The sequence below is a fragment of the Pan troglodytes genome, chromosome 18 (assembly GCF_028858775.2).
Source record: "Pan troglodytes isolate AG18354 chromosome 18, NHGRI_mPanTro3-v2.0_pri, whole genome shotgun sequence".
Classification (NCBI taxonomy): domain Eukaryota; kingdom Metazoa; phylum Chordata; class Mammalia; order Primates; family Hominidae; genus Pan; species Pan troglodytes.
In genome coordinates this window covers 3,008,986-3,027,576 of record NC_072416.2, presented here as the reverse complement: position 1 = coordinate 3,027,576, position 18,591 = coordinate 3,008,986, and the positions used below count along the sequence as shown (strand labels likewise).

Genomic DNA, 18,591 nt, shown 5'->3' with positions numbered 1-18,591 from the left:
CAGTGCAACAATGCAGCAATAATGCAATAAATGCCCATGTTTATTACAAGATAGAAACATTAAAGATTTCTTAGGCAAAAGGGCAACAGGTATGAAAGTATTTACAGGTCGCCAAATTTACAACAGCTTGCTCCAGGCGATTTACATGAATCCTGGCCTGTCCCAGCATGAGGCCATTGACAACCTGGCGCCTCTGCCAAGCCTCTGTCCAGGTGCCTGGCATGACCAGGCGTGATGCCCACCACCACAGTCCCTGCTGCATCTCAGCGGCCGGGGACCTCCCACACAAGGATCTCGTTGCGGGCGGCCGTGAAGAGCAGCCTGGCGGACGGTGTAAACCTGCACAGGTGCACTGCATTGTCGTGGCCGGCAAAGTCTTGGGCAGTCCCCATGGCACAGTCTACCAGCCTCAGCATGCACTCTGTGGGTAGACAGTGCAGGTGGGCCAGGGCCAGGGCCAGGCAGCACTCAGAGGGCTCCCCCAACCCACCCAGACTGTCCCCACTGGGCATGATGCTGGTCGGGGGAGCTGGTGCTAAAAGGGCTCCTGGCTGTGCCCTCCATGTGCCACTGGGACTAGGGGGTCCATCACTGCCAGGCTGTCGGCCTGCAGCTGGGCCAGTTCCCTCCTTAAAAGTCGCTGCCACGCGTGCATTCAGGCCCTGTGCTGGGCGCTGTGCCTGGTTCCTCACCTGCCTCATCATCTCCTGACCCCAGGACCCTCTCTAGGGCAGATGTCCTCACCCCACCCCAGAGACGAGGAGCTCGGGGCACAGGTGAGGCACCTGTCTTGGAGCAGGGCACCAGTCAGCCCACTTGGCCCCCACCTAAGACAGGCCCAAACTGCATCCACCAGCACTCACCAGCAAAGCCAACAGCCAGGAGGTGGGTCCCGGGGGACAGGCTCAGGGACATGGCAAAAAAGGGCAGTGGTATCTTCTCCACCACCTGTGAGCAGCCAGCGTGAGGCTCCAGGCCTGTGGGCTCAGGGCTCAGCCAGGCCCCACCCACCACCCTGGATCCCTGGGGCTCCCAGTGACACGCGGGCAACTGCGTGTACCTGCTTCTGGCAGAGGTTGTAGATGATCACCTCCTTGTAAACACCGGGGCCCACGTACATCAGGAGCGCCCCATCCCAAGGGCAGAAGGCAGCGAGGGAGGGTGGCAGGTGGCCCTGAGTCTGCAAAGGCGCAGCATGCTGCGGTGGGGTGGATGGGTACCGGCCCCACCCACAGTGCCAGGAGCATGGTTTACCTCCGTGGTGGCAGGCATTGGGAAACTCAACCAGTCCACAAGCTCACAGCGGTTCCGCAGCCAGTCGGAGGCCCAGACGCTGACCCGCTGGTCCCCACTGGCAGCCAGCCATAGGTCTGTGCCCTCCACCCCTAAGTCTTCACACTGGGAATGGAGTAGGTGAGGGCCGATAGGTGCCTTCTGCCAAGATGGTGCCTGCCCCCACCAGCACCCAGGCCCCCTCTCCCCAGCTCTTGGGGCTGCTTTACCTCTTTGCACGTGACACAGATGGTAGAGATTGGGGCGCCCTGGTGGTCACTCAGCACACGGAAGGTTGTCCCTGTGCGGGGGTGGCTCACAGCCACGAGCCCATCCTTGTCTCCAGAGAGGACAGTCTGACCTGGGACCATGCCGTCACCCTGTGAGCCCCCAGCCCGGAGACTGGACCTGGGCCAGGTCAGGACGGCACCATCCCCCACACACCCAACTCCTCACCGTCAGTGGAGAAGGCAACACTGGTCAGCGCCACCGGGTGGGGGTGCATCTTGAGCTCCATGGCCGTGCGGGAGATGCTGAAGATGCGCAGGGAGCCGTCACCGTAGCCAGCCGCTAGCCGCTGCTGCTCAGGGCGGCCACAGCACGGGGGGCTCCATGCCAGGCAGAGGCAGCTCTGGGGACCCACAGTGGGGAAACTTCAGCACTCACAGGGGCCCTGGGGACACACACCCAGGCCAGAGGGAGGAGGCGGCCCCGCCCATGCCAGGCCCCCCACCGAGCAGGCCCCCATCCTGCCCCCGGCCCGGGCACTCCCCACACACCTGGTTCAGCACCTGGAACTGGATCACAAGCTCCATGCTGGCCAAGGCCCACACCCGCACACTCCCATCCTCACTGCATGTGGCGCAGTGGGACTCCCCGGGGCTGAAGACCACCTCGTTCACCTGGGGGAAGCCGTAGCTAGGCTGGGGGTGTTGGCCCCTGGGCAGGGTAAAGGGACGCAGGCATTTCCTATTCCAGCCCCCAGGGCCGGGCTGTCCAAACCAGAGCATGTGCCTCTGGCCCCGGCCAACTCCACATGGCGGAAAGGAGCAGTGCCGGCCCCCGTGTGTGTCCCTGCACTAGATCTGGGTGAGTCCAAACCAAAGCAAGCCCACCAGCCAGTCAAACCCGGCGGGATACCGAGGAGAAAGCTGTTCTGACAGCACCTCCAAGACAGGAGCGTGGCCGTGCGTCCCTAGCAGGCTACAGACTGAGGTTGCAGCGAGCACGCCATGCAGTCGCATTCCTCCTCCCAAAACCGCTGCACGCCGATTGGGGGGAAATGCAGACGTGTCATTATGCAGGTGCCACTGACGGCTGGGACTGCTGGACTGGCAGAAAGGAGACACAGCTGCCACTCACCAGTTAGAGGAAGCGATACAGCCTGGCACCAAATGTGAACTTTAAGTGCAAGTGGGAACACGATGCACTTCATTAAAAAAAAATCAGTTCAGCCGGGTGCGGTGGCTCATGCCTGTAATCCCAGCCCTTTGGGAGGCCAAGGCGGGCGGATCACGGGGTCAGGAGTTCGAGACCATCCTGGCTAACACGATGAAACCCCGACTCTACTAAAAATACAAAAAATTAGTCGGGCGTGGTGGCGGGCGCCTGTAGTCCCAGCTACTTCGGAGGCGGAGACAGGAGAATGGTGTGAACCCGGGAGGCAGAGCTTGCAGTGAGCCAAGATCATGCCACTGCACTCCAGCCTGGGTGACAAGACACTCCATTAAAAAAAAAAAAAAAAAAAAAATTCAGTTCAGCTGAGCAATGAGGGACTGCAGGGACTCAGACCAGGACAGCTCAGTCCATCTCCCCAGGAGGGCCCTGGGCCCTACAAGGAAACGGCGAAGTCCAGGCCCAGGCAGAACCGCCCAGGCAGAACCACACAGGCGGGGCCCAGAATTCCTCGCACTTCCACATCACAGGAAGGCCACCAGTGACCACGGGCTCAGGTCATGGACTCAGGACCCGAATTTCCCGGCTCTGGTGGATGGACACACACATGATCTATCCGTACAATGCAACAGTATTTGGCCATAAAGAGGGATGACTGGCTTGGCACACACAGTGGCCGGGATGACCCTGGAAACCATGCTCAGGGTGAGAAGCCAGGTGAGCCAGTTCCTACAGAATATCCTGAACAGGAAAACCCAGACACAGAAAGCCACTCAGCGGTCGCCAGGGGCTGGGGAGGCGGGAAGCGGGGAGCGATCAAGGAACAGGCACGCACGGGGTTTCCTCTAGCTCCACAGCTGCTGAATAGGCCGAAACCACCCCCTGAAACACACGGAGCTGGTGCTGTGACTACACCTCAGCAAACCTGCTTCCAGAAAAGTAAACAACCCTCACCTGTCTCAAACTCAACTTTCTTTGCTGGCTATCGTCATCTCCAAATACTAAAGACAGGTTTCTAAAGAAAGAAGCCAGGGGCAACTGGATGATGGGACTCGGCATCAAGGAACAATCAATCTCGTGGGGCCCAGCTGACCACACGCAGAGCTGTTACACCCACAGGAGGAAGCCCATGGCCACAGCTGCTAGACCAACGCCACGCCAGAAACCTGGTCCAGCAGGGGAAGGACTGGCACCTGTCCTGCCGCCCCAATTCCACCCAGGAGGCCACCTCTCCTAAGGCTGCAGCTGGCGGGTGAGGGGGCGACACGGTGGCTGCCCCAACCCCATGAGGCCATGGAGCTTCCAGACCAGGAGGTCCCAGAGAGATGAGTGCTGTGTGCTTCTTGGAGACGCAGCTCCAGCACCAGGAGGCTGCAGGCCAGAGCTGGGCTTTACAGGACTAGACCCAACACCAACCAGAACCTGACCAGACCTGACCCAGAGAGAGCAGAACTTGACCCAGTAGCTACCTGGGCCTCCTGACCTCTTGAGCCTCAGGGAACAATCCCATGAGACTGAGTCAGCAAAGCCAGTCTATGGGAGGTGCAGGGACAGACGATGTGGGGTTTTTCATCTTTTTTTTTCCTTTGAGATGGAGTCTCACTCTGTCGCCCAGGCTGGAGTGCAGTGGTGCAATCTTGGTTCACTGCAACCTCTGCCTCCTGGGTTCAAGCGAGTCTCTTGTCTCAGCCTCCAGAGTAGCTGGGATTACAGGTATACATCAAGAGGCCCGGCTAATTTTTGTATTTTCAGTAGAGATGGGATTTCGCCATGTTGACCAGGCTGGTCTCGAACTCCTGACCTCAGGTGATCCACCGGCCTCGGCCTCCCAGAGTGCTGGGATCACAGGCATGAACCACCACGCCCGGACTGATGTGATTTCTTTGACAATTACAAAAAACAAAAAACAAACAAACAAACAAACGCAAAGCAATAGCAGGGAAAGGACGGTTTGAGAAGACCTGCAAGGCCTGCCAGGCGGCTCGCTGGTGCAGACACAACCGGGACGGCTTTGAGGGACGTGCACACCCAAGACTTCCCCGCTGGGAACCCCAAGGCGGCCGCTGCGAGCCAGTGACGGCAGGACTTGGAATCATCTGGGCTGGTGGAGATGGAGCCGGCAGGCAGGGAGGGCACCAGGTTCGGCTGCCCCGCCTCCGCCCAGGCTGGAAGTCCCTCACCTTGCTCCTGTGGCCACTGATGAGACGCGTGCTGGTGCCCTCGGCCCAGCTGACAAACCACAGCGTGCCCGCCGTGGTGCCCACGACGCCCATGTCCACGCTGTCATCGAAGCTGGCGCTCACCACAGCCCCGTCCAGCACCAGCTCGTGTTCCATGAACACAGAACTGGACCTGAGGGTGCAGGGAAAGAGAGAACAGTGGGTCTCAAGGCCGACGACAAGAGCCAGCTGGGTCCCCAGCCGAGGCAGGGCCCTCAGCATTGCGTCTCGGGACCTGACTGTGCCCTCCCGGTGGAAGAAGAGAAAGCCCGTGGAGCTGGGGCTTCTGGGCCCGTGCCTGTACTCGACAGCAGCCAGTGAGGCCCAGGCCACACCCAAGCCTGTCCCTTGGAGGGGCTAGCAGGCGGCCGGTCTGCAGGGCGGCCTTTGTGGGGGCGGGGCACTGGCTGCAAGCCCCAGTCAGGAACACCAACACCCACCTGCAGCCAAAACACGTAGGGGTGAACAGCTCACCTGGCGCCTGAGCCCTTGCACCTCAGCTCCGACACAGCCCCCACAGCCCACAGGCACAGCCGCCCCGTGCTGCTGCCGCTGACCAATCGAGAACCCGAGAACAGCAACAGCCCTAGGGGCAGGAGGAGCCATAAGGGGCCACGGCTGCCTTCCCAGAGGCCCTGGGTCACAAGGCTGCCCGGACGCCAGGGCTACAGATGAGGCCTCTGCCCCAACTCTGAGGATCCCAGGTAGGGGTCCTGAGGGCCACAGGGCTTCTGCGGGGCACTCACCAATGCCACCGTCGTCCGCCTCCCAGGACAGGAAGCAGCGGCCAGCACGCGTGTCCCAGACACAGACCTGGCCAGAGCTGGTGCCACAATAGAGCAGGGGGGGTGCCCCGTAGCAGAGCGAGGTCAGCTCTCCAGCCCCCACTGCCTCTGGGACCGGCTCTCGACGCACCTGGCAAAGTATGAGAGTGGCCATGGGTCAGCAGTGTCCCGGGGCCCAGGCAGATTCCACCCCACAAAACAACCCCTGGGCCCAAACGCCGAACGGGTGGCACCTGAAGGCTGATGTCTGCCCCGCGCAGCTGAAGGAGCCAGAAGGTGACAGTGCCCTGGCCCACACAGGTGAGCTCGCCGGCGTCCCAGGGGTTGAAGGCCACGCCATGCACCGGCTCCGGGAGGCGGGTGGAGGACACGAGGTCATAGGTGGCCGTGCCCCACAGGGCGAGGGTGCGGCCATCGTGGTCCCCTGGGAAGGACACAGAGCAGCCACGTCAGGTGCACAGGTGCAGCCCCCCTGGGGTCTAGGGAAGCCCCTGGCCTCCGCCCTCCCTCCCACTGACCCAGTGTGACAAGAAGCCTGTCATCTGGTGAGAAGGCCAGGGCCAGCACGGTGGTGCTATGGGGGAAAATGAGATGCTGGCAGAGGCCGCCAGACACGTCCCAGACGCGGATCTGACAATGGGCGGTCGTGCTGCTGCGGCCCGAGGCAGAGGCCAGGACCTGGCAGGCAAGAGGGCAGGCGTGAGTGGGGAGGCCGTGGCTGGCTGGAGTGGAGGCTGGGGTGGCCGTCTGCTCCGTCTTTGGTGGTGAGAACCCGCACCGGTCCGGGAGCTGGGTTCTGCCGGGCACGGTGGCCCTGGGAGAGGAGGAGGGCGATGCAGGCGGGCACCTGGGCACTGTGGCTGAGGGCCAGCGTGGAGATCTCCGCAGAGTGGCCGGACCAGTGCTGCTGCGCGCCGGAGTGCAGGTCCTCCACCACCACCAGGCGGCCGCACGTGTAGGCAAAGAAGCCTGTGCGCAGAGAGGGCGGGGCCTGAGGCCGGGCAGGGGGGCGGGGCCTGGGGAGGGGCCGAACAGGGGGCGGGGCCAAGGGGTTAGCATTGTCTCAGCTGCGCCCTCCCCATCGTCCAGTAGCCAAAGTGCTTCACAGGACCTCGGCTGGAGCGCCAGGAGGCGCTACCGGGAGAACAGAGCCCCACACTGATGGCTGGCGCTCATTTGCCACCAGGTCCTGGCCTTGGGGTGGAGAGAGCTGGACCACGCGCGGCCGCATCTTGGCTGGGGGTGGGGGTAGGCTCTCGGCCCCCACCTGTGTCCGGCCTCCAGACCATGTTGGCCCGCCCATTCCCGCTGTAGCCGACGACAGCCTTCAGACGCAGCCACCCACCGCTGGCGGGAGGCAGGCAAGTGCCCTGCGAGGAAGGAGACCCGGATGCTGCTGGGGCCCAGCATGGCCACCTGTGCCCCAAAGCCTGCACATGGGAGGCTGTTTTGGGGCACACCCAGGCCAGTTGCAGAGAACACCCAGGGGCAGACGGGGAAGCTGGGGTGGGAGGTGTGGGAGCTGTGGGCACTCTGTGCCAGGGCCAGGAGGGGCACAGGCCCGTGGGGCTCTCATCAAGGGCAACTGCTGGGTGAGAGGGAAAGGCAGGTCAGCAGGAGGCCACCACAGAGTCCCGTCTGGAGGCCAGCGGAGGGCAGGGGTGGGGGTGTGGGATGAAGTTGCCTCCAGGAGACAGGCGCCTAAGGGCCAGAGCCATCACCTTTGGCGACCAAAAACAACCCTGAGGAGGTGCTGGGGAGCCCTGCGGGGGGCCTCTGTGCTTGCTGGGGATAAAGAGGGCTCCCAGAAACCACTCCCCACCTTGGCAGAGTGGGGGCTGCAGCTGACCCTGGCAGGCGTGAAGGCCTTGCAGGAAGCCAGGTAGGTGGTGCGTGGGGCCCCCGAATTCCTGGTGTCCCTGGCGCCTGGCAGGGAGGAGGCAGAGTTTGTGGCATCACACTGCCCTGAGCTCTTCAGAGACCCCACACTACACGCAGTCTCCCCACAAGCCCCTGGTCTACCACACAGTGAGAACTGCACGGCGGGGCACAGGCCAGAGCCACAGACACAGGCAAGCTGTGTCCCACTGCAGGTGACCTTGCCTCGTCACATGGGGGACTCACCGACCTCCCTCAGGCCCCTGCACCGGCACCGGCGTCCCTGCCCTGCCCTCCACTGCTCACGGGGTTGGCCGGGGGGACGGGGAGGCAGGGCGAGCCCCCAGGAGCCCACTGCCGCAGCCCAGGCCCCGTCTCCAGCCCTGCCAGCCTCCTCCTCCGTGAGCACAGGTGGGCCTGAGGCCTGCCCAAGCCCCTCGGGGTCACAGCTCTCCTCACAGGGTCCTTCCTCATCTGACGGGGACAAGGTGCCTGGGGCCAAGGGGGAGAGGAAAAGCTGCCCCCACCCCGACCCCACCGTGTTCCACCTGATGAGCAGCGATGGCACCTGCACCCCAGAGCTGGACGTGCGTGAGTACCTGCTGCCACTGGGCCTGTGCCCTCTCAGACCCCCGAATCCCCCCACTCCTCCAGGACCCCTGCTGCTCACCATCGCCACCTTCGGGAGGCCTGGCACAGACGCCCAGCCGTGGTGGAGATGCCTGAGATGGCTTGGGGACCTGCTGCCGGGGGAGCTCGCTGGCCCTGGATGCTGCGTCCTCCAGCGGTCCTGCGCCCAGGCCTGGGGAAGAAGAAGCCCTGTGATGTTCGGGAAGGAAGAGGAAGGGCCACTAGGCAGACACAGGACGGGCCCCAGAGTCAGCCCAGCACCTGCCCCCCAGCTGAGCACAGCCACTCACCTGTCTTGCAGGCTGGGGGGGCCCCGGGGAAGCTTTGGTCGCTGGAGAGGGAGGAGAGAGGGTTTCAGGAGGGCCTGGGGGGCCTAGGCAGACACAGCTGAGAGCAGGCACTTGCCTCTCAGTAGCGGCCAGGACATCCCAGAGGAAGACGGCGTCCCCTGCGCTGAGGACCTGCTGCTGGTCAGGAGAGAAGGCCACAGCCTGCACGGGTTCCGAGTGGCCGATGTACACCTAGGGGTAGCGGCGTCACATGCAGGACCCCGAGGCGGGGCATGGATGCTGCCGTGTGCTCAGCCCCCAGGGACGGTGAGCCCCACACAGTGTGAGGCCCCGGAGGCACAGAGGATCCTTGGGGGGTCACTCTCACCCCTCACCTTCTGCTCTCCCTGCCCCCACCCACGCCTGCAGGGGTCTCCAGGGCCACCTGAGGAGGCTCCTGACCGCCAAAGCCACCTGCCTCCCCACGCACACACCTGGGGGCCTGGGCTGGCCTGTGTCGCGTAGTCCCACACCTTGATGGTCCGGCCGGCGGCAATCAGCAGGAAGCGGGCGTCCTCACTGAGCGTCAAGGAGGGGCAGGGCTCAGGGTGGACACCAGGCAGCTGGAACACAGTGCTCTTGGGAAATGCCGTGTCTCAGGAGAGTGGCCAGCAGCCTGGGGCCTCCCTTCGTTGTGGGTGTGGCGACGGCCCCCCACCCAGCTGGAGGGGCTGCAGGCACAGAGGCCAGGCCTGGACAGCACAGGGAGGGCCAGGTCGGCGGGCCACAGCCCTGAGGCTCACCTCCCAGATGATGCGGCCCGACACAGCATCCAGCACCACGACTCTGTTGGATGAGGTGGACACCAGCAGGTGGCCCAGAGCTGCAGGGCCAAAGCACACAGCCATGGCTGAGTCCAGGCGGCTGCTGGCCAGGTCCAGAGTGCCGATGTCAACTCGCAGCAGCTGGGGGTAGCGGTAAGTGGCCGACAGTCAGGGCCCCTGGGCAGAGCCGGTGCCACCCAGGGTCAGGCTCGGGAGGGAGGTCCCGGGGACACGCACTCGGCACCCAGGCAGCACCTGCCCTGCACAGGAACCTGGCCGCACGTGGGCCCCACATGGCTGATGTGTACTCTGTGACAGGAGGCGGGATAGGGCCTGGGTCCTGCTCCCGAGTGGCCGTGACCTCCCTCCTGCCCCTCCAGCCAGCCTCTCATGGCCCAGTCTCCCTGGACCCAGGAGGGCTGCGGACTCACCTCATCAAGGGAGGCCGAGCCCATGACTGTCACTGTGCACCTGGAGGGTCCCACGAAGGCCAGCAGGCGGCCATCCCTGCTGACTGCCAGAGCGCTGGGGCTCGCGGGGGCATCCGGGCATACCATGTCCGCTGTGGCCACACGGGGCAGGGGTCAGCTGGGTGGGGAGGGAGTGCCGGGGTGCGCGTGGCCAGGGCCCAAGGAGGCCGCCGCCCCCGCCCCCACTTTCGGGAAACACCAGCCCAGGAGCACAGACGCATCACACCGGCAGAGGATCGCCAAGGTGCCAGTGGGCGCCAGGCGCTGCCAGGGGAGCTGGAAGTCCCCGTGGGCCAGCAGTAGTCACAAGCGACCACTCAGGGGGCCCAAGTTATGGTGGCTGCAGGACACGGCAGGTGCCCATGCCTGGGTCTGACTCCAGCTGCTGACCTGGAGCTTGGGCTGCCTGCCGCCTCCTGGGCACAGACCCGCGCTGACCTCTGGCCTTGGGGTCCAGTGAATGCTAAACCATAGTCTCCTCAGGGCCTTGACAAGGTTACTGAGGCGGCCACGCCCCCCAACAGGACCCAGTCGGTGGACCAGGAAACCGGCATGTGTGTCCAGGTGTTGGCCTGCACCAGACCCAGGCCTCCCCTGCCCTGAGGAGTCCCCCAGAGTGGCTGCAGGGGGCCCAACCTGCCACTCGGAGGACATGCCACTGGGGGTCCGCACAGCTGTACTGGGCCAGGGAGCCCTGGGAGCAGGAGCTGAAGAGCAGGCGGCCGTCAGGGGTGGCGGTCAGGCTGGTGACAGCTCCTCGGTGGCACCTGCAGCACACACAGGGACCCCGCTGGCCCTAGCCCCGAAGCCCAGGTACCATGGGGTCCCTCGACCTCCAGCCAACCAGCCTGGCCACGGAAGTCCCCATGGGGCAGCAAAGGGTGGGGCTCCAGCCAGCACTGGCCATCCTGCACATGACCCCCACCTGGCCACCCCAGCTTCCACCGTGGGGTCTCCGTGGGGCTGGTGGCCAGCTGGGCACTTACGTGTGTTCCACCAGGACCTCAGCGGCCTCCAGGCTGAAGGAGCGCACAGCCCCACTGCTAAAGCCACAGAAAAAGGTTGGCCTTGTGGGGTGGAAGGTGACAGCGCACGGGGCTTCCTCTGATGATGTGAAGTCGTATAGCTGTGGGACAGGGGCCATGCTGAGGGGAGGGCAGGGATCTCAAGGGCCCAGGGGCTCTCCAGGCGGCCCAAACTCATGGGGCCGACACAGGCTGGAAAGTCCAGGTCCCTATAGGCCCCCCTCACCCCCGCTGACAAACCCCAGCTTCAGGACCTCCTGGCCCTCCCTGCCGTGCTGCCCCTGCCGAACCCCACCTGCTGCAGGGTGGCCAGGTCCCAGATGCGGACGGTGCGGTCCTGGGACACGGTGGCCAGCTGTCCCCGCCTCTGCTCCATGGCGAGGGCCAGCACCGGGGCGGTGTGGGAGCGAGCCAGCATGTGGTACACCCGGGACAGCGTGTCCAGGAAGCCCAGGTGGCCCGAGGAGGTGGCAGACAGCACACGGAGGCCATCGGGGCTGACACAGACTGAGCTGACGGGGCCCTCGTGCTCTGTGGGTGGGGTGGGGTCAGGGGCCTCCAGGGCCACCCCGGGGTGAGCCGCATGCTCAGGCTTCGGGTCCCCGAGACCCCAGCAAATGCACTCCCTGCTGCTCAAAGTCCCAGGCTCCACACGGCTGCAAGATGCAGCTCCCTCGAGACCACCACTCTTAGGCTAGGCGGGACACAGGCTGAGGGGCTTCACACAGTACCCACGTCCCACCGGGCCCTTCCGTGAGGCTGCCCTGCGGGCCGCCCTGGCATCAGCCGCCCCAGGGCTCTGGATACGCCACTTGGCCCCGTGGCACCCTGTGCAGCCAGGAGCCAGGGCGGCTGACAGCAGAGCCCCAGGGACTGGGCCTTCCCCGCCCCAGCATCCAGGCGAGGCTCTCCCGGAGTTGGGAGAGCGTGCCCACAGCATCACCTGCCTCCAGGAGCACCGAGGAGAAGTCCAGGGGCCAGAGCCGCAGGAAGCCGTCCTCAGAGCCCACAGCACACATGGCCGGGGAGACGCTGAGGCTGCTGATGGCAATGCCGGGGCCTGGGGGCAGGGAGGCGTCAGTGCCTCGGTGTCCCTGCCACCCTCGCCACGTGGTGGGCGCCCTCTTACCTGAGCTGAAGGTCTGCTTCTGCGGGTGGGGACCGCCTGGAGTCCGTGTGGGGAGCAGGCGGCGGGCATGCCGCACGACCATGCGCTGACAGTCAATCTCCAAGATGTGGCCACTGCGGCTGCACACCAAGCTGCCCGAGGAGGCGGCAGGGAAGGTGAGGCCCTCAGGGAAGGGGAGGCCCAGGCACCAGGGCCCCCACGCCGGGGCAGGCCGTGGGGAAGGGCAGGGACTCACAGCATGGCAGCTGAGGGCTCCGGGCAGCCGTCCCGGGCCTGCTTGAAGGCGAGGTCGGTGAACTGCAGCGCGTGGTGCTCCCCTAAGTCCACGGGGCAGGAACGCAGCGCCCCGCCACGCAGCCGCCAGAGCCGCACGCTGCCCTGCCCGCACGACGCCATCCTGCAAGGAATGAGGACTGAGCACCGCCGCAGCCCGCAGCGCCCTGACCCGCCGGGAGACGCAGCGACGCACAACCAAGCCAGGGGGAGGTGCTCGGGCCTCGGCCCCCACTCCGGGCCCAGACCCTCTCCCAACATCGTGGATGGGCAGCTGCATCACCTGGTTTCATCAAAAAAGGTGACCCGGAAGGCCTGGACGTCAAAGTCAGTGTGCGCCTTTGCCAGAACGACCACCTCGCCACCGAGGCCCACCTGGCCGGTGCCCCAGGCCACCACCATCTGCAACAAGCCCAGGCTGAGCCCACATGGCAGGGCCAGTCGGTGCCACCTCGATTCTGCAAGGCCCAGCCGAGCCCCACCCGGAAGTGGCTTTTCTCTCACGCAGAGACCAGCCTCTGAGCATGCGGCCGCGGAGAGTGGAAGGAAACCAGCCCCTCCATCTTCTCATCCTGAAGCTTTGGGACTTCTACAGAGACCCGCAATGCTGAGCACTGCAACCCATTCACAGAGAAGTACAAACCCACCCACAAGCCGGAAGGTGGATAAAAAGCAGCTCGTGGCTGGGCACAGTAGCTCATGCCTGTGATCCCAGCACTTTGGGAGGCTAAGGTGGGAGGACTGCTTGAGCCCTGGAGTTTGAGACCAGCCTGAGCAATGTAATGAAACCCTATCTCTACAAAAAGTTAAAAAAACAAAACGTGAGACCATCCTGGCTAACAAGGTGAAAGCCTATCTCTACCAAAAATACAAAAAAAAAAAAAATTAGCCAGGCGTGTTGGCAGGCGCCTGTAGTCCCAGCTACTGGGGAGGCTGAGGCAGGAGAATGGTGTGAACCTGGGAGGCGGAGCTTGCAGTGAGCCAAGATCGCGCCACTGCACTCCATCCTGGGCGACAGAGCAAGATGCCATCTCAAAAAAAAAAAAAAAAAAACAGTTAGCCAGGTGCGGTGGCACACGCCTGTGGCCCAGCTATCTGGGAAGCTGAGGCAGGAGGATGGCTGGAGTCCAGCTGGCGGGGAGGTCAGGGAGGGGGTCGAGGCTGCAGTGAGCTATGATTGCACCACTGCATTCCAGCCTAGGTGACAGAATAAGGCCCTCCCTCAAAAAAAAAAATGTTTAAAAAGGTGCCCCCACCAAGATGCCGGGTGCTTCGGCTGTGTGGAGGTGCCACTGATGCCCAAGCGTGGGTCAGCTGCAGGGGCTCTGCCACGTGAAAATCTTACAACCGCATCACCAGCAGAGAGAACGAGGCGAGGTGTGTAAACGCTGGCTTAAACCGACTCCGATGGCCGAAAAGCCGAGACGTGAAATGTGAGCTGCTGCTGGTGGTTTTTGTGCAGGGCACGGGGGCGGCATGAACACCAGAGTGCAGGGAGCCCCACCACAGGGAGGACACAGAGCAGGGACCCAGGGTCACATGAAGCTGGAGTTTCAGAAAACCAAGACCCTTCCAGCTGTCTGCATGCATCAGGACGGCCCCACCCCAACCCCCAGCCAGGGCCCTGTTACCGTCCTCCCGTGGTGGTCCTTGCCAACCCCGCAGAGAAGGGCCCCGCTGTCAGAGAAGCTGTGAACAGGGAGGAGGCGGTCAGTGTCGCCTGGGCTGACCCCCACCCCCTGCATGGGGCAGACCTGTGCTCACCTGAGAGAGCAGACAACGTGCATTGGGCTCCGGAACAGGCACAGGCACCGCCCGGTCTGGAAGTCCCAGAGCCGCATCACACTAGGGGCCCTTGCCTGGGCCGAGGCCAATAGTGAGCTGCTGCCATCCAGCGCCAGGGCGGAGACCTAGGAGGCAGAAGGGTGAGGGAGGGTGTAGGGGCTGCAGGTGTGAGCTGCCCCGGGCCCAAGGTGGGTGGGCAGCACCCACCTTGTCTGTGTGGCCAAGGAAGAAGCGCTGCTCCCCCGTGTCCACGAGCAGGACGACGATCACCGCATGGCAGGGGTACACGACAGCCGCCCCGTCTGGGGTCCACAGGGCCTGGCACAAGGGGGCGGGGGGCTGAGGACCGGTGCTACGCCAGGCCCCTCCTGGCTGCCGGGAGGTCAGCCTCACCTCCCACTCCAGCCCAGGGAGAGGGGGTGGCAGGCCTGGCACACACACCTGGGCACACAGCCACCCAGGGGCAAGAGAGAACACACACCCTGCACACACTACGTACACGAGTCACAGGCTGCACGTGTCAAAAGAACAGCTGGAACACTCAAGCAGACACGTGTACACACATGCACAGACGCCTGTCCTCTAAGCCCCGCCTCCAGTGCAAGAAACTCCGGGGTGGGGGTAACAAAAGGCCAAAGGGCCCCCAAACACTCAGAGCAGGCACCCAGCAGGGCCTGACAAGGGCCCAAGGCCACTGAGGCAGAGGGGAAGGCCACCTCCTCTGCCATGGGGCTCCTCTCCTAGAAGGCCCACGTCATCCATCAGGGACCTACAGGTTGTGCCCACAGCCTGGCCCCACACTGCTGGTCTGGATCATCAGAGCTCTAAAGACGTGAGAGCTCTGGGTCTTCGGGGGGAGCACTTAGCCCAGCCAGTGAGTAAGAGATGCCCGTGACCCTGAGAGCCCCCGGGCACCAGGAGGTGACAGCAGCTGTGGGCGGGGCAGATGCCTGAGCACGCGAGAAGCAGCGGACTGCAGGGGGATGGGACCGCTGTGCCAGGGGGGCTCGGGAGCCCACACACAGCCACCACAGGACATAGGTCTCTCCTCTCTCCCCGTTCTGTACTCAGCGCTCGAGCCGGCCAACGAGAGCTGCTCTGGACACAGCCGCAGGAGCCTCACCTGTCTGGTGCCGTGGCCCCCAAAGCCGATGACGCCCTTGAGCCTCAGGACTGGGTCTGGGAGGAAGCCCTGAAACAGCCATTTGCATCAAAGTCCTGGGAGGCTCAGCCAGGTCCCCAGAATGCCCGACCAACTCCGAGCCCCGCCAACCCCTAGCTGGGTCCTGCCTCTCAAGAAGACTGCCCTGGTCCTGGGTGGCTCCTGCTGGCTGTGGTAAGGTGGAAGCTGGGACTCCAGCTGCACTGCCAGACCTTCGAGGGTCCCCCACAGACCACCTGGGGCTGACGCATTGGGGGTGAGCAGAAGCCCTTCCTTACTCTTTGTGGACAGAGATTCTTCCCCAAAGCCGCCTCCCGCCAGCTCTGCTCCTTGCCAGGAGGCTGAACAAGAGGAGACCGTCGGAGGCACATCCGTTCTGAATGCATCTCAGGGCGGGCTACCAGCTGCCCCAGCCTACACCTCACCAGGCCCCGCCTGCTGTGGGATGGGCACTCACTTCGCAGGAGCCGGTGCGGGCCACGGGCACCTCAGCCGACTCGTGAGTCAACACATGGGTGCCGGCAGCAGCCGTGTGGACGTCAGAGGCCTCCACCTGGGCCCAGGGCTCAAGGCTATGGAAACCGGGGCCATCCGCGTTGGAGGCGTCTGAGCGCTCTTGGGACAGGCTGACCTCCGGGAAGGGCCTGGGTGCCACGGGGGCCCGGCCGCACTGCTGGGGGACAAGTGCCCATCAGCGTCCTGGGCCATCACACCCCAACCCCATCTCATAGGGCGAAGGGGGTACTCACGGCTGTGGGGCTGGGCGTCTGGACCACTGGAGACACACTGAACCGCACAGGTTTGCTGGAGGCCACCAGGCAAGGGAGAGGCTGTGGCCCCGGCCCCAGGAGGACTACAACAGAGCAAAGAACCCCAGTGACCCAGGGGCCAGCTGTGCAGATGCCTGGTGAGGGTGACGCCTGGGGAGGGCAGCAGCAAGTGGCCCAGCCTCACCGGCTCTGCAGGACCCACAGCCAGTATCCCCACTTCCACCCTAGGCCCTGAAAGTCTCCTCTTCCAGCTAGAAAGCTTGGGGCCCCCAGGTACCCCTCACACAGACTTCCCACCCTCGTGGTTCTGGGAGCTCGGACAACCTACGGGCTTCCCTGGGTCCCTGCACCAGCTGTAGCCAGCACACCACTGGGTCCTTTCCCAGCCCTGCCCTCTCCTACCGAGCCCCACGCACCCTACAGGCCTTAACCTGGGTCCCCGCTGACCCCACAGACCCACCTGCCTCAGGAGGGGAACAGCTCTTCTCAATCGGCTTGGAAGGCACTTTCAAGCTCTCACTTGGAAACCTTGGCAGGCAGAGGGAGAGTCAGTGTCTGGGGGCCCAAGGGCCACCCACCCTCCCACCACCGAGGCCTCCCTCGAAAGCAGCAGAACCACTCACCGGACGTGGATGTAGCGGTCATGCCAGCTCTCTCCCTTGGGCACAGGGAATGCCATTTCCCGAGGCATAGGAGTCACGGGCAGCTTTGCCCACTGGGCCCCAGAGATGGCTACAAGGAGCAGGGTTGTTCCAGGTCAAGGGAGGCTGTTTAGCCACCTGAACACGGGGCACCCGCCAAGGCACTGCCACGCCACCAGCCCAGCCACCGCCCCACCCCAGGGCTGCCTCTGGGATGGGTTCTGACCCCAGGGCTGCCTCTGGGATGGGGTTCTGGCCAGAGCTCAAAGACAGCACAGCTCGAGCACTGTATTTTCCCAAGCACCCTGGACTTGGGCCTCTCCAGGGCTGAGAGCATGGGTGAGATATGGAGTGGGGAGTGCAGGTGCGGCCCTCACCAGGCTCAAAGCACAGGTCACTGGTGTACAGGTTCCTGACCAGCAGGCTGGCGCACAGCCTGATGCTCTTGAGATGGCCATAGCACCGGTTCAGGTAGACCAGGAGAACGTCCTGCAGATCGAGCTGCAGGCAGGTCCAGCGGGCTCCGGAGGGGGCCAAACCCACCAGATCTGCAGGATGGGCACTCAGGGTCAGCGCCCACCCTCCTGACAGCCCCCGACTTCCAGAACTGTGAGCTTGTGCCCCCGCCAGGTTGTCCTCCAGGCCGCAGAGGAGCCTCACTGGGCCTGCACCAGCTCCCTCCAGCCACCTGTCCTGGATCATCCACACCCCATCTTGGTGTCACCTCTCTGAGGTGTCCTGGCCTCCAGGACCAAGGGAAACTGGAGCCACGTGGCCGTAGACTTAAACTCCTTGAAGAGGTTGGAGAAAGACACACGGATGACTTGGTTGTCCTGTGGGGACGGAGCAGGGCCGTGAGGACACAGGGGCCGCAGGGGTGCCGGGGCTCCCACGCAGCCCCCAGCCGCGGGCTCCGTACCTTGGAGGACACATCCAGGTGGATGACGAAGTGCTTGCTGGGCAGGGGCCGAAAGAGCACATACAGGTATCGTCCCGTCAGCCCCAAGGACTGGGTGCTGCTCTTAGGGAGCTGGATGTAGTTGGCGGCAGAGACTGAGCCCCGAATGCGATACACGGCGCCTTTCAGGGTCTTGTCCTGGAGAAGCGGGAGTCCGCATCACCGACAGCACCCAGGAGAAGTGCAGCGGGGGCGAGGGGGCCCTCGGGGGCGGGGCAGCTCTCCTGGGGGCAGGGCAGGGGTGTGGGCTCCGGGCGAGCCCCCGGCCGCCTACCGTGACCACGGCCACGTCCCCCTGCTTGGCGGAGCGCTTCCACTCGTCCACCCGGAAGTGTCTGAAGACGTTGAGGAACGGGTGCTGCCACGCTGCGGGGAGCGGGCGCCGGGCGTCAGGGGACTCGGCCACGCGAGCCGGGGCCACTGCGGGGCTGGGCCGGGCCTCGGGGACCAGGCAGGAGCCGGGGCTCTCCGCGCCTTCCCCGGCGACGCCAACGCCAGCTAGGCTGGCGGGACGAGGCCGGGCGCCCGAGGGAAGCCAAGCTCCGGGAGCCCGAGGGTGGGCGCCCGGCAGACGGGACCCTGCCTGAGCGGGGACTCTGGCCTCAGGGCCTAGGCGGGGGCCCTGAGCGCTCCGGCCGCCGACCCTGGACCCCGGAACCCCGGAACCCGGGACCCTCGGGACCCCCGCCAGCCGCGCGCTACCTCGGGCCATGGCGCCGCCGCTCGAGCTTCCCGCCTAGGCCTCCGCGCGCCCAGCGCAGAGTACGCCCCGCGACGCCAGGCAACGGCTGCCTGGCAACGGTGCCACTTCCGCCATTACTTCCGCCGTCATGGCGGCGCCCTGGCCACGTGACCTCCCCGGTGGGAGTACCCCGCTCACGTCAGCGGCCTCCAGGGTTGCTCCAGCCGCTAATCCCGCTGCCCTTTGCCCCGCGGGCCTCCCAAGGCAGCCCCCTGTTAGCCCGACCGGCTTCGAAGCCCGCGCCGGTTGCGGATCCTCCGCCGCGCCCACCTGTCAGCGCCTCGGCCGGCCGCGGCTCCCGCCGCATGCAAGCAGCGAGGCGAGGTCGCGCTGAGGCCTGGCCATGCCACGGACAGCCGGGCCT

The 18,591-nt window shown here is 64.7% G+C and overlaps 1 protein-coding gene and 1 long non-coding RNA gene across 27 annotated transcripts; one reads left to right on the top strand and one right to left on the bottom strand.

Moving 5' to 3' along the window:
• Nucleotides 1-22: 22 nt before the first annotated feature.
• Nucleotides 23-18,328, bottom strand: WDR90 (WD repeat domain 90). Of its 26 annotated transcripts, none has more exons than XM_054668580.2 (41): nt 18,188-18,328; nt 17,760-17,851; nt 17,447-17,623; nt 17,252-17,360; nt 16,905-17,075; nt 16,510-16,618; nt 16,347-16,414; nt 15,866-15,969; nt 15,574-15,789; nt 15,078-15,146; nt 14,162-14,272; nt 13,934-14,079; nt 13,801-13,858; nt 12,453-12,571; nt 12,132-12,293; nt 11,897-12,027; nt 11,711-11,827; nt 11,063-11,298; nt 10,729-10,868; nt 10,379-10,509; nt 9,704-9,834; nt 9,252-9,413; nt 8,943-9,086; nt 8,585-8,700; nt 8,470-8,510; nt 8,220-8,351; nt 7,494-7,597; nt 6,939-7,041; nt 6,519-6,640; nt 6,190-6,349; nt 5,905-6,095; nt 5,633-5,801; nt 5,361-5,472; nt 4,629-5,019; nt 2,052-2,174; nt 1,729-1,903; nt 1,503-1,633; nt 1,255-1,398; nt 1,061-1,198; nt 864-948; nt 23-421 (listed from the first exon to the last, which is right to left on the bottom strand). In XM_054668580.2, exons 1-41 carry the CDS (start codon nt 18,195-18,197, stop codon nt 264-266), a joined length of 5,508 nt encoding a protein of 1,835 aa, XP_054524555.1. In that variant the 5' UTR covers nt 18,198-18,328; the 3' UTR covers nt 23-263. The 26 variants fall into 26 exon arrangements, with proteins under 26 accessions (XP_054524555.1, XP_016784515.3, XP_054524561.1 ...); XM_016929026.4 differs by having other exon boundaries at nt 1,061-1,180; XM_054668586.2 differs by having other exon boundaries at nt 4,848-5,019.
• On the top strand, nt 8,234-12,994 carry LOC134808721 (uncharacterized). Its single transcript, XR_010152205.1, has 3 exons — nt 8,234-8,775; nt 8,878-9,425; nt 10,267-12,994. It is a non-coding gene; the product is annotated as an uncharacterized LOC134808721 (long non-coding RNA).
• Nucleotides 18,329-18,591: the final 263 nt, after the last annotated feature.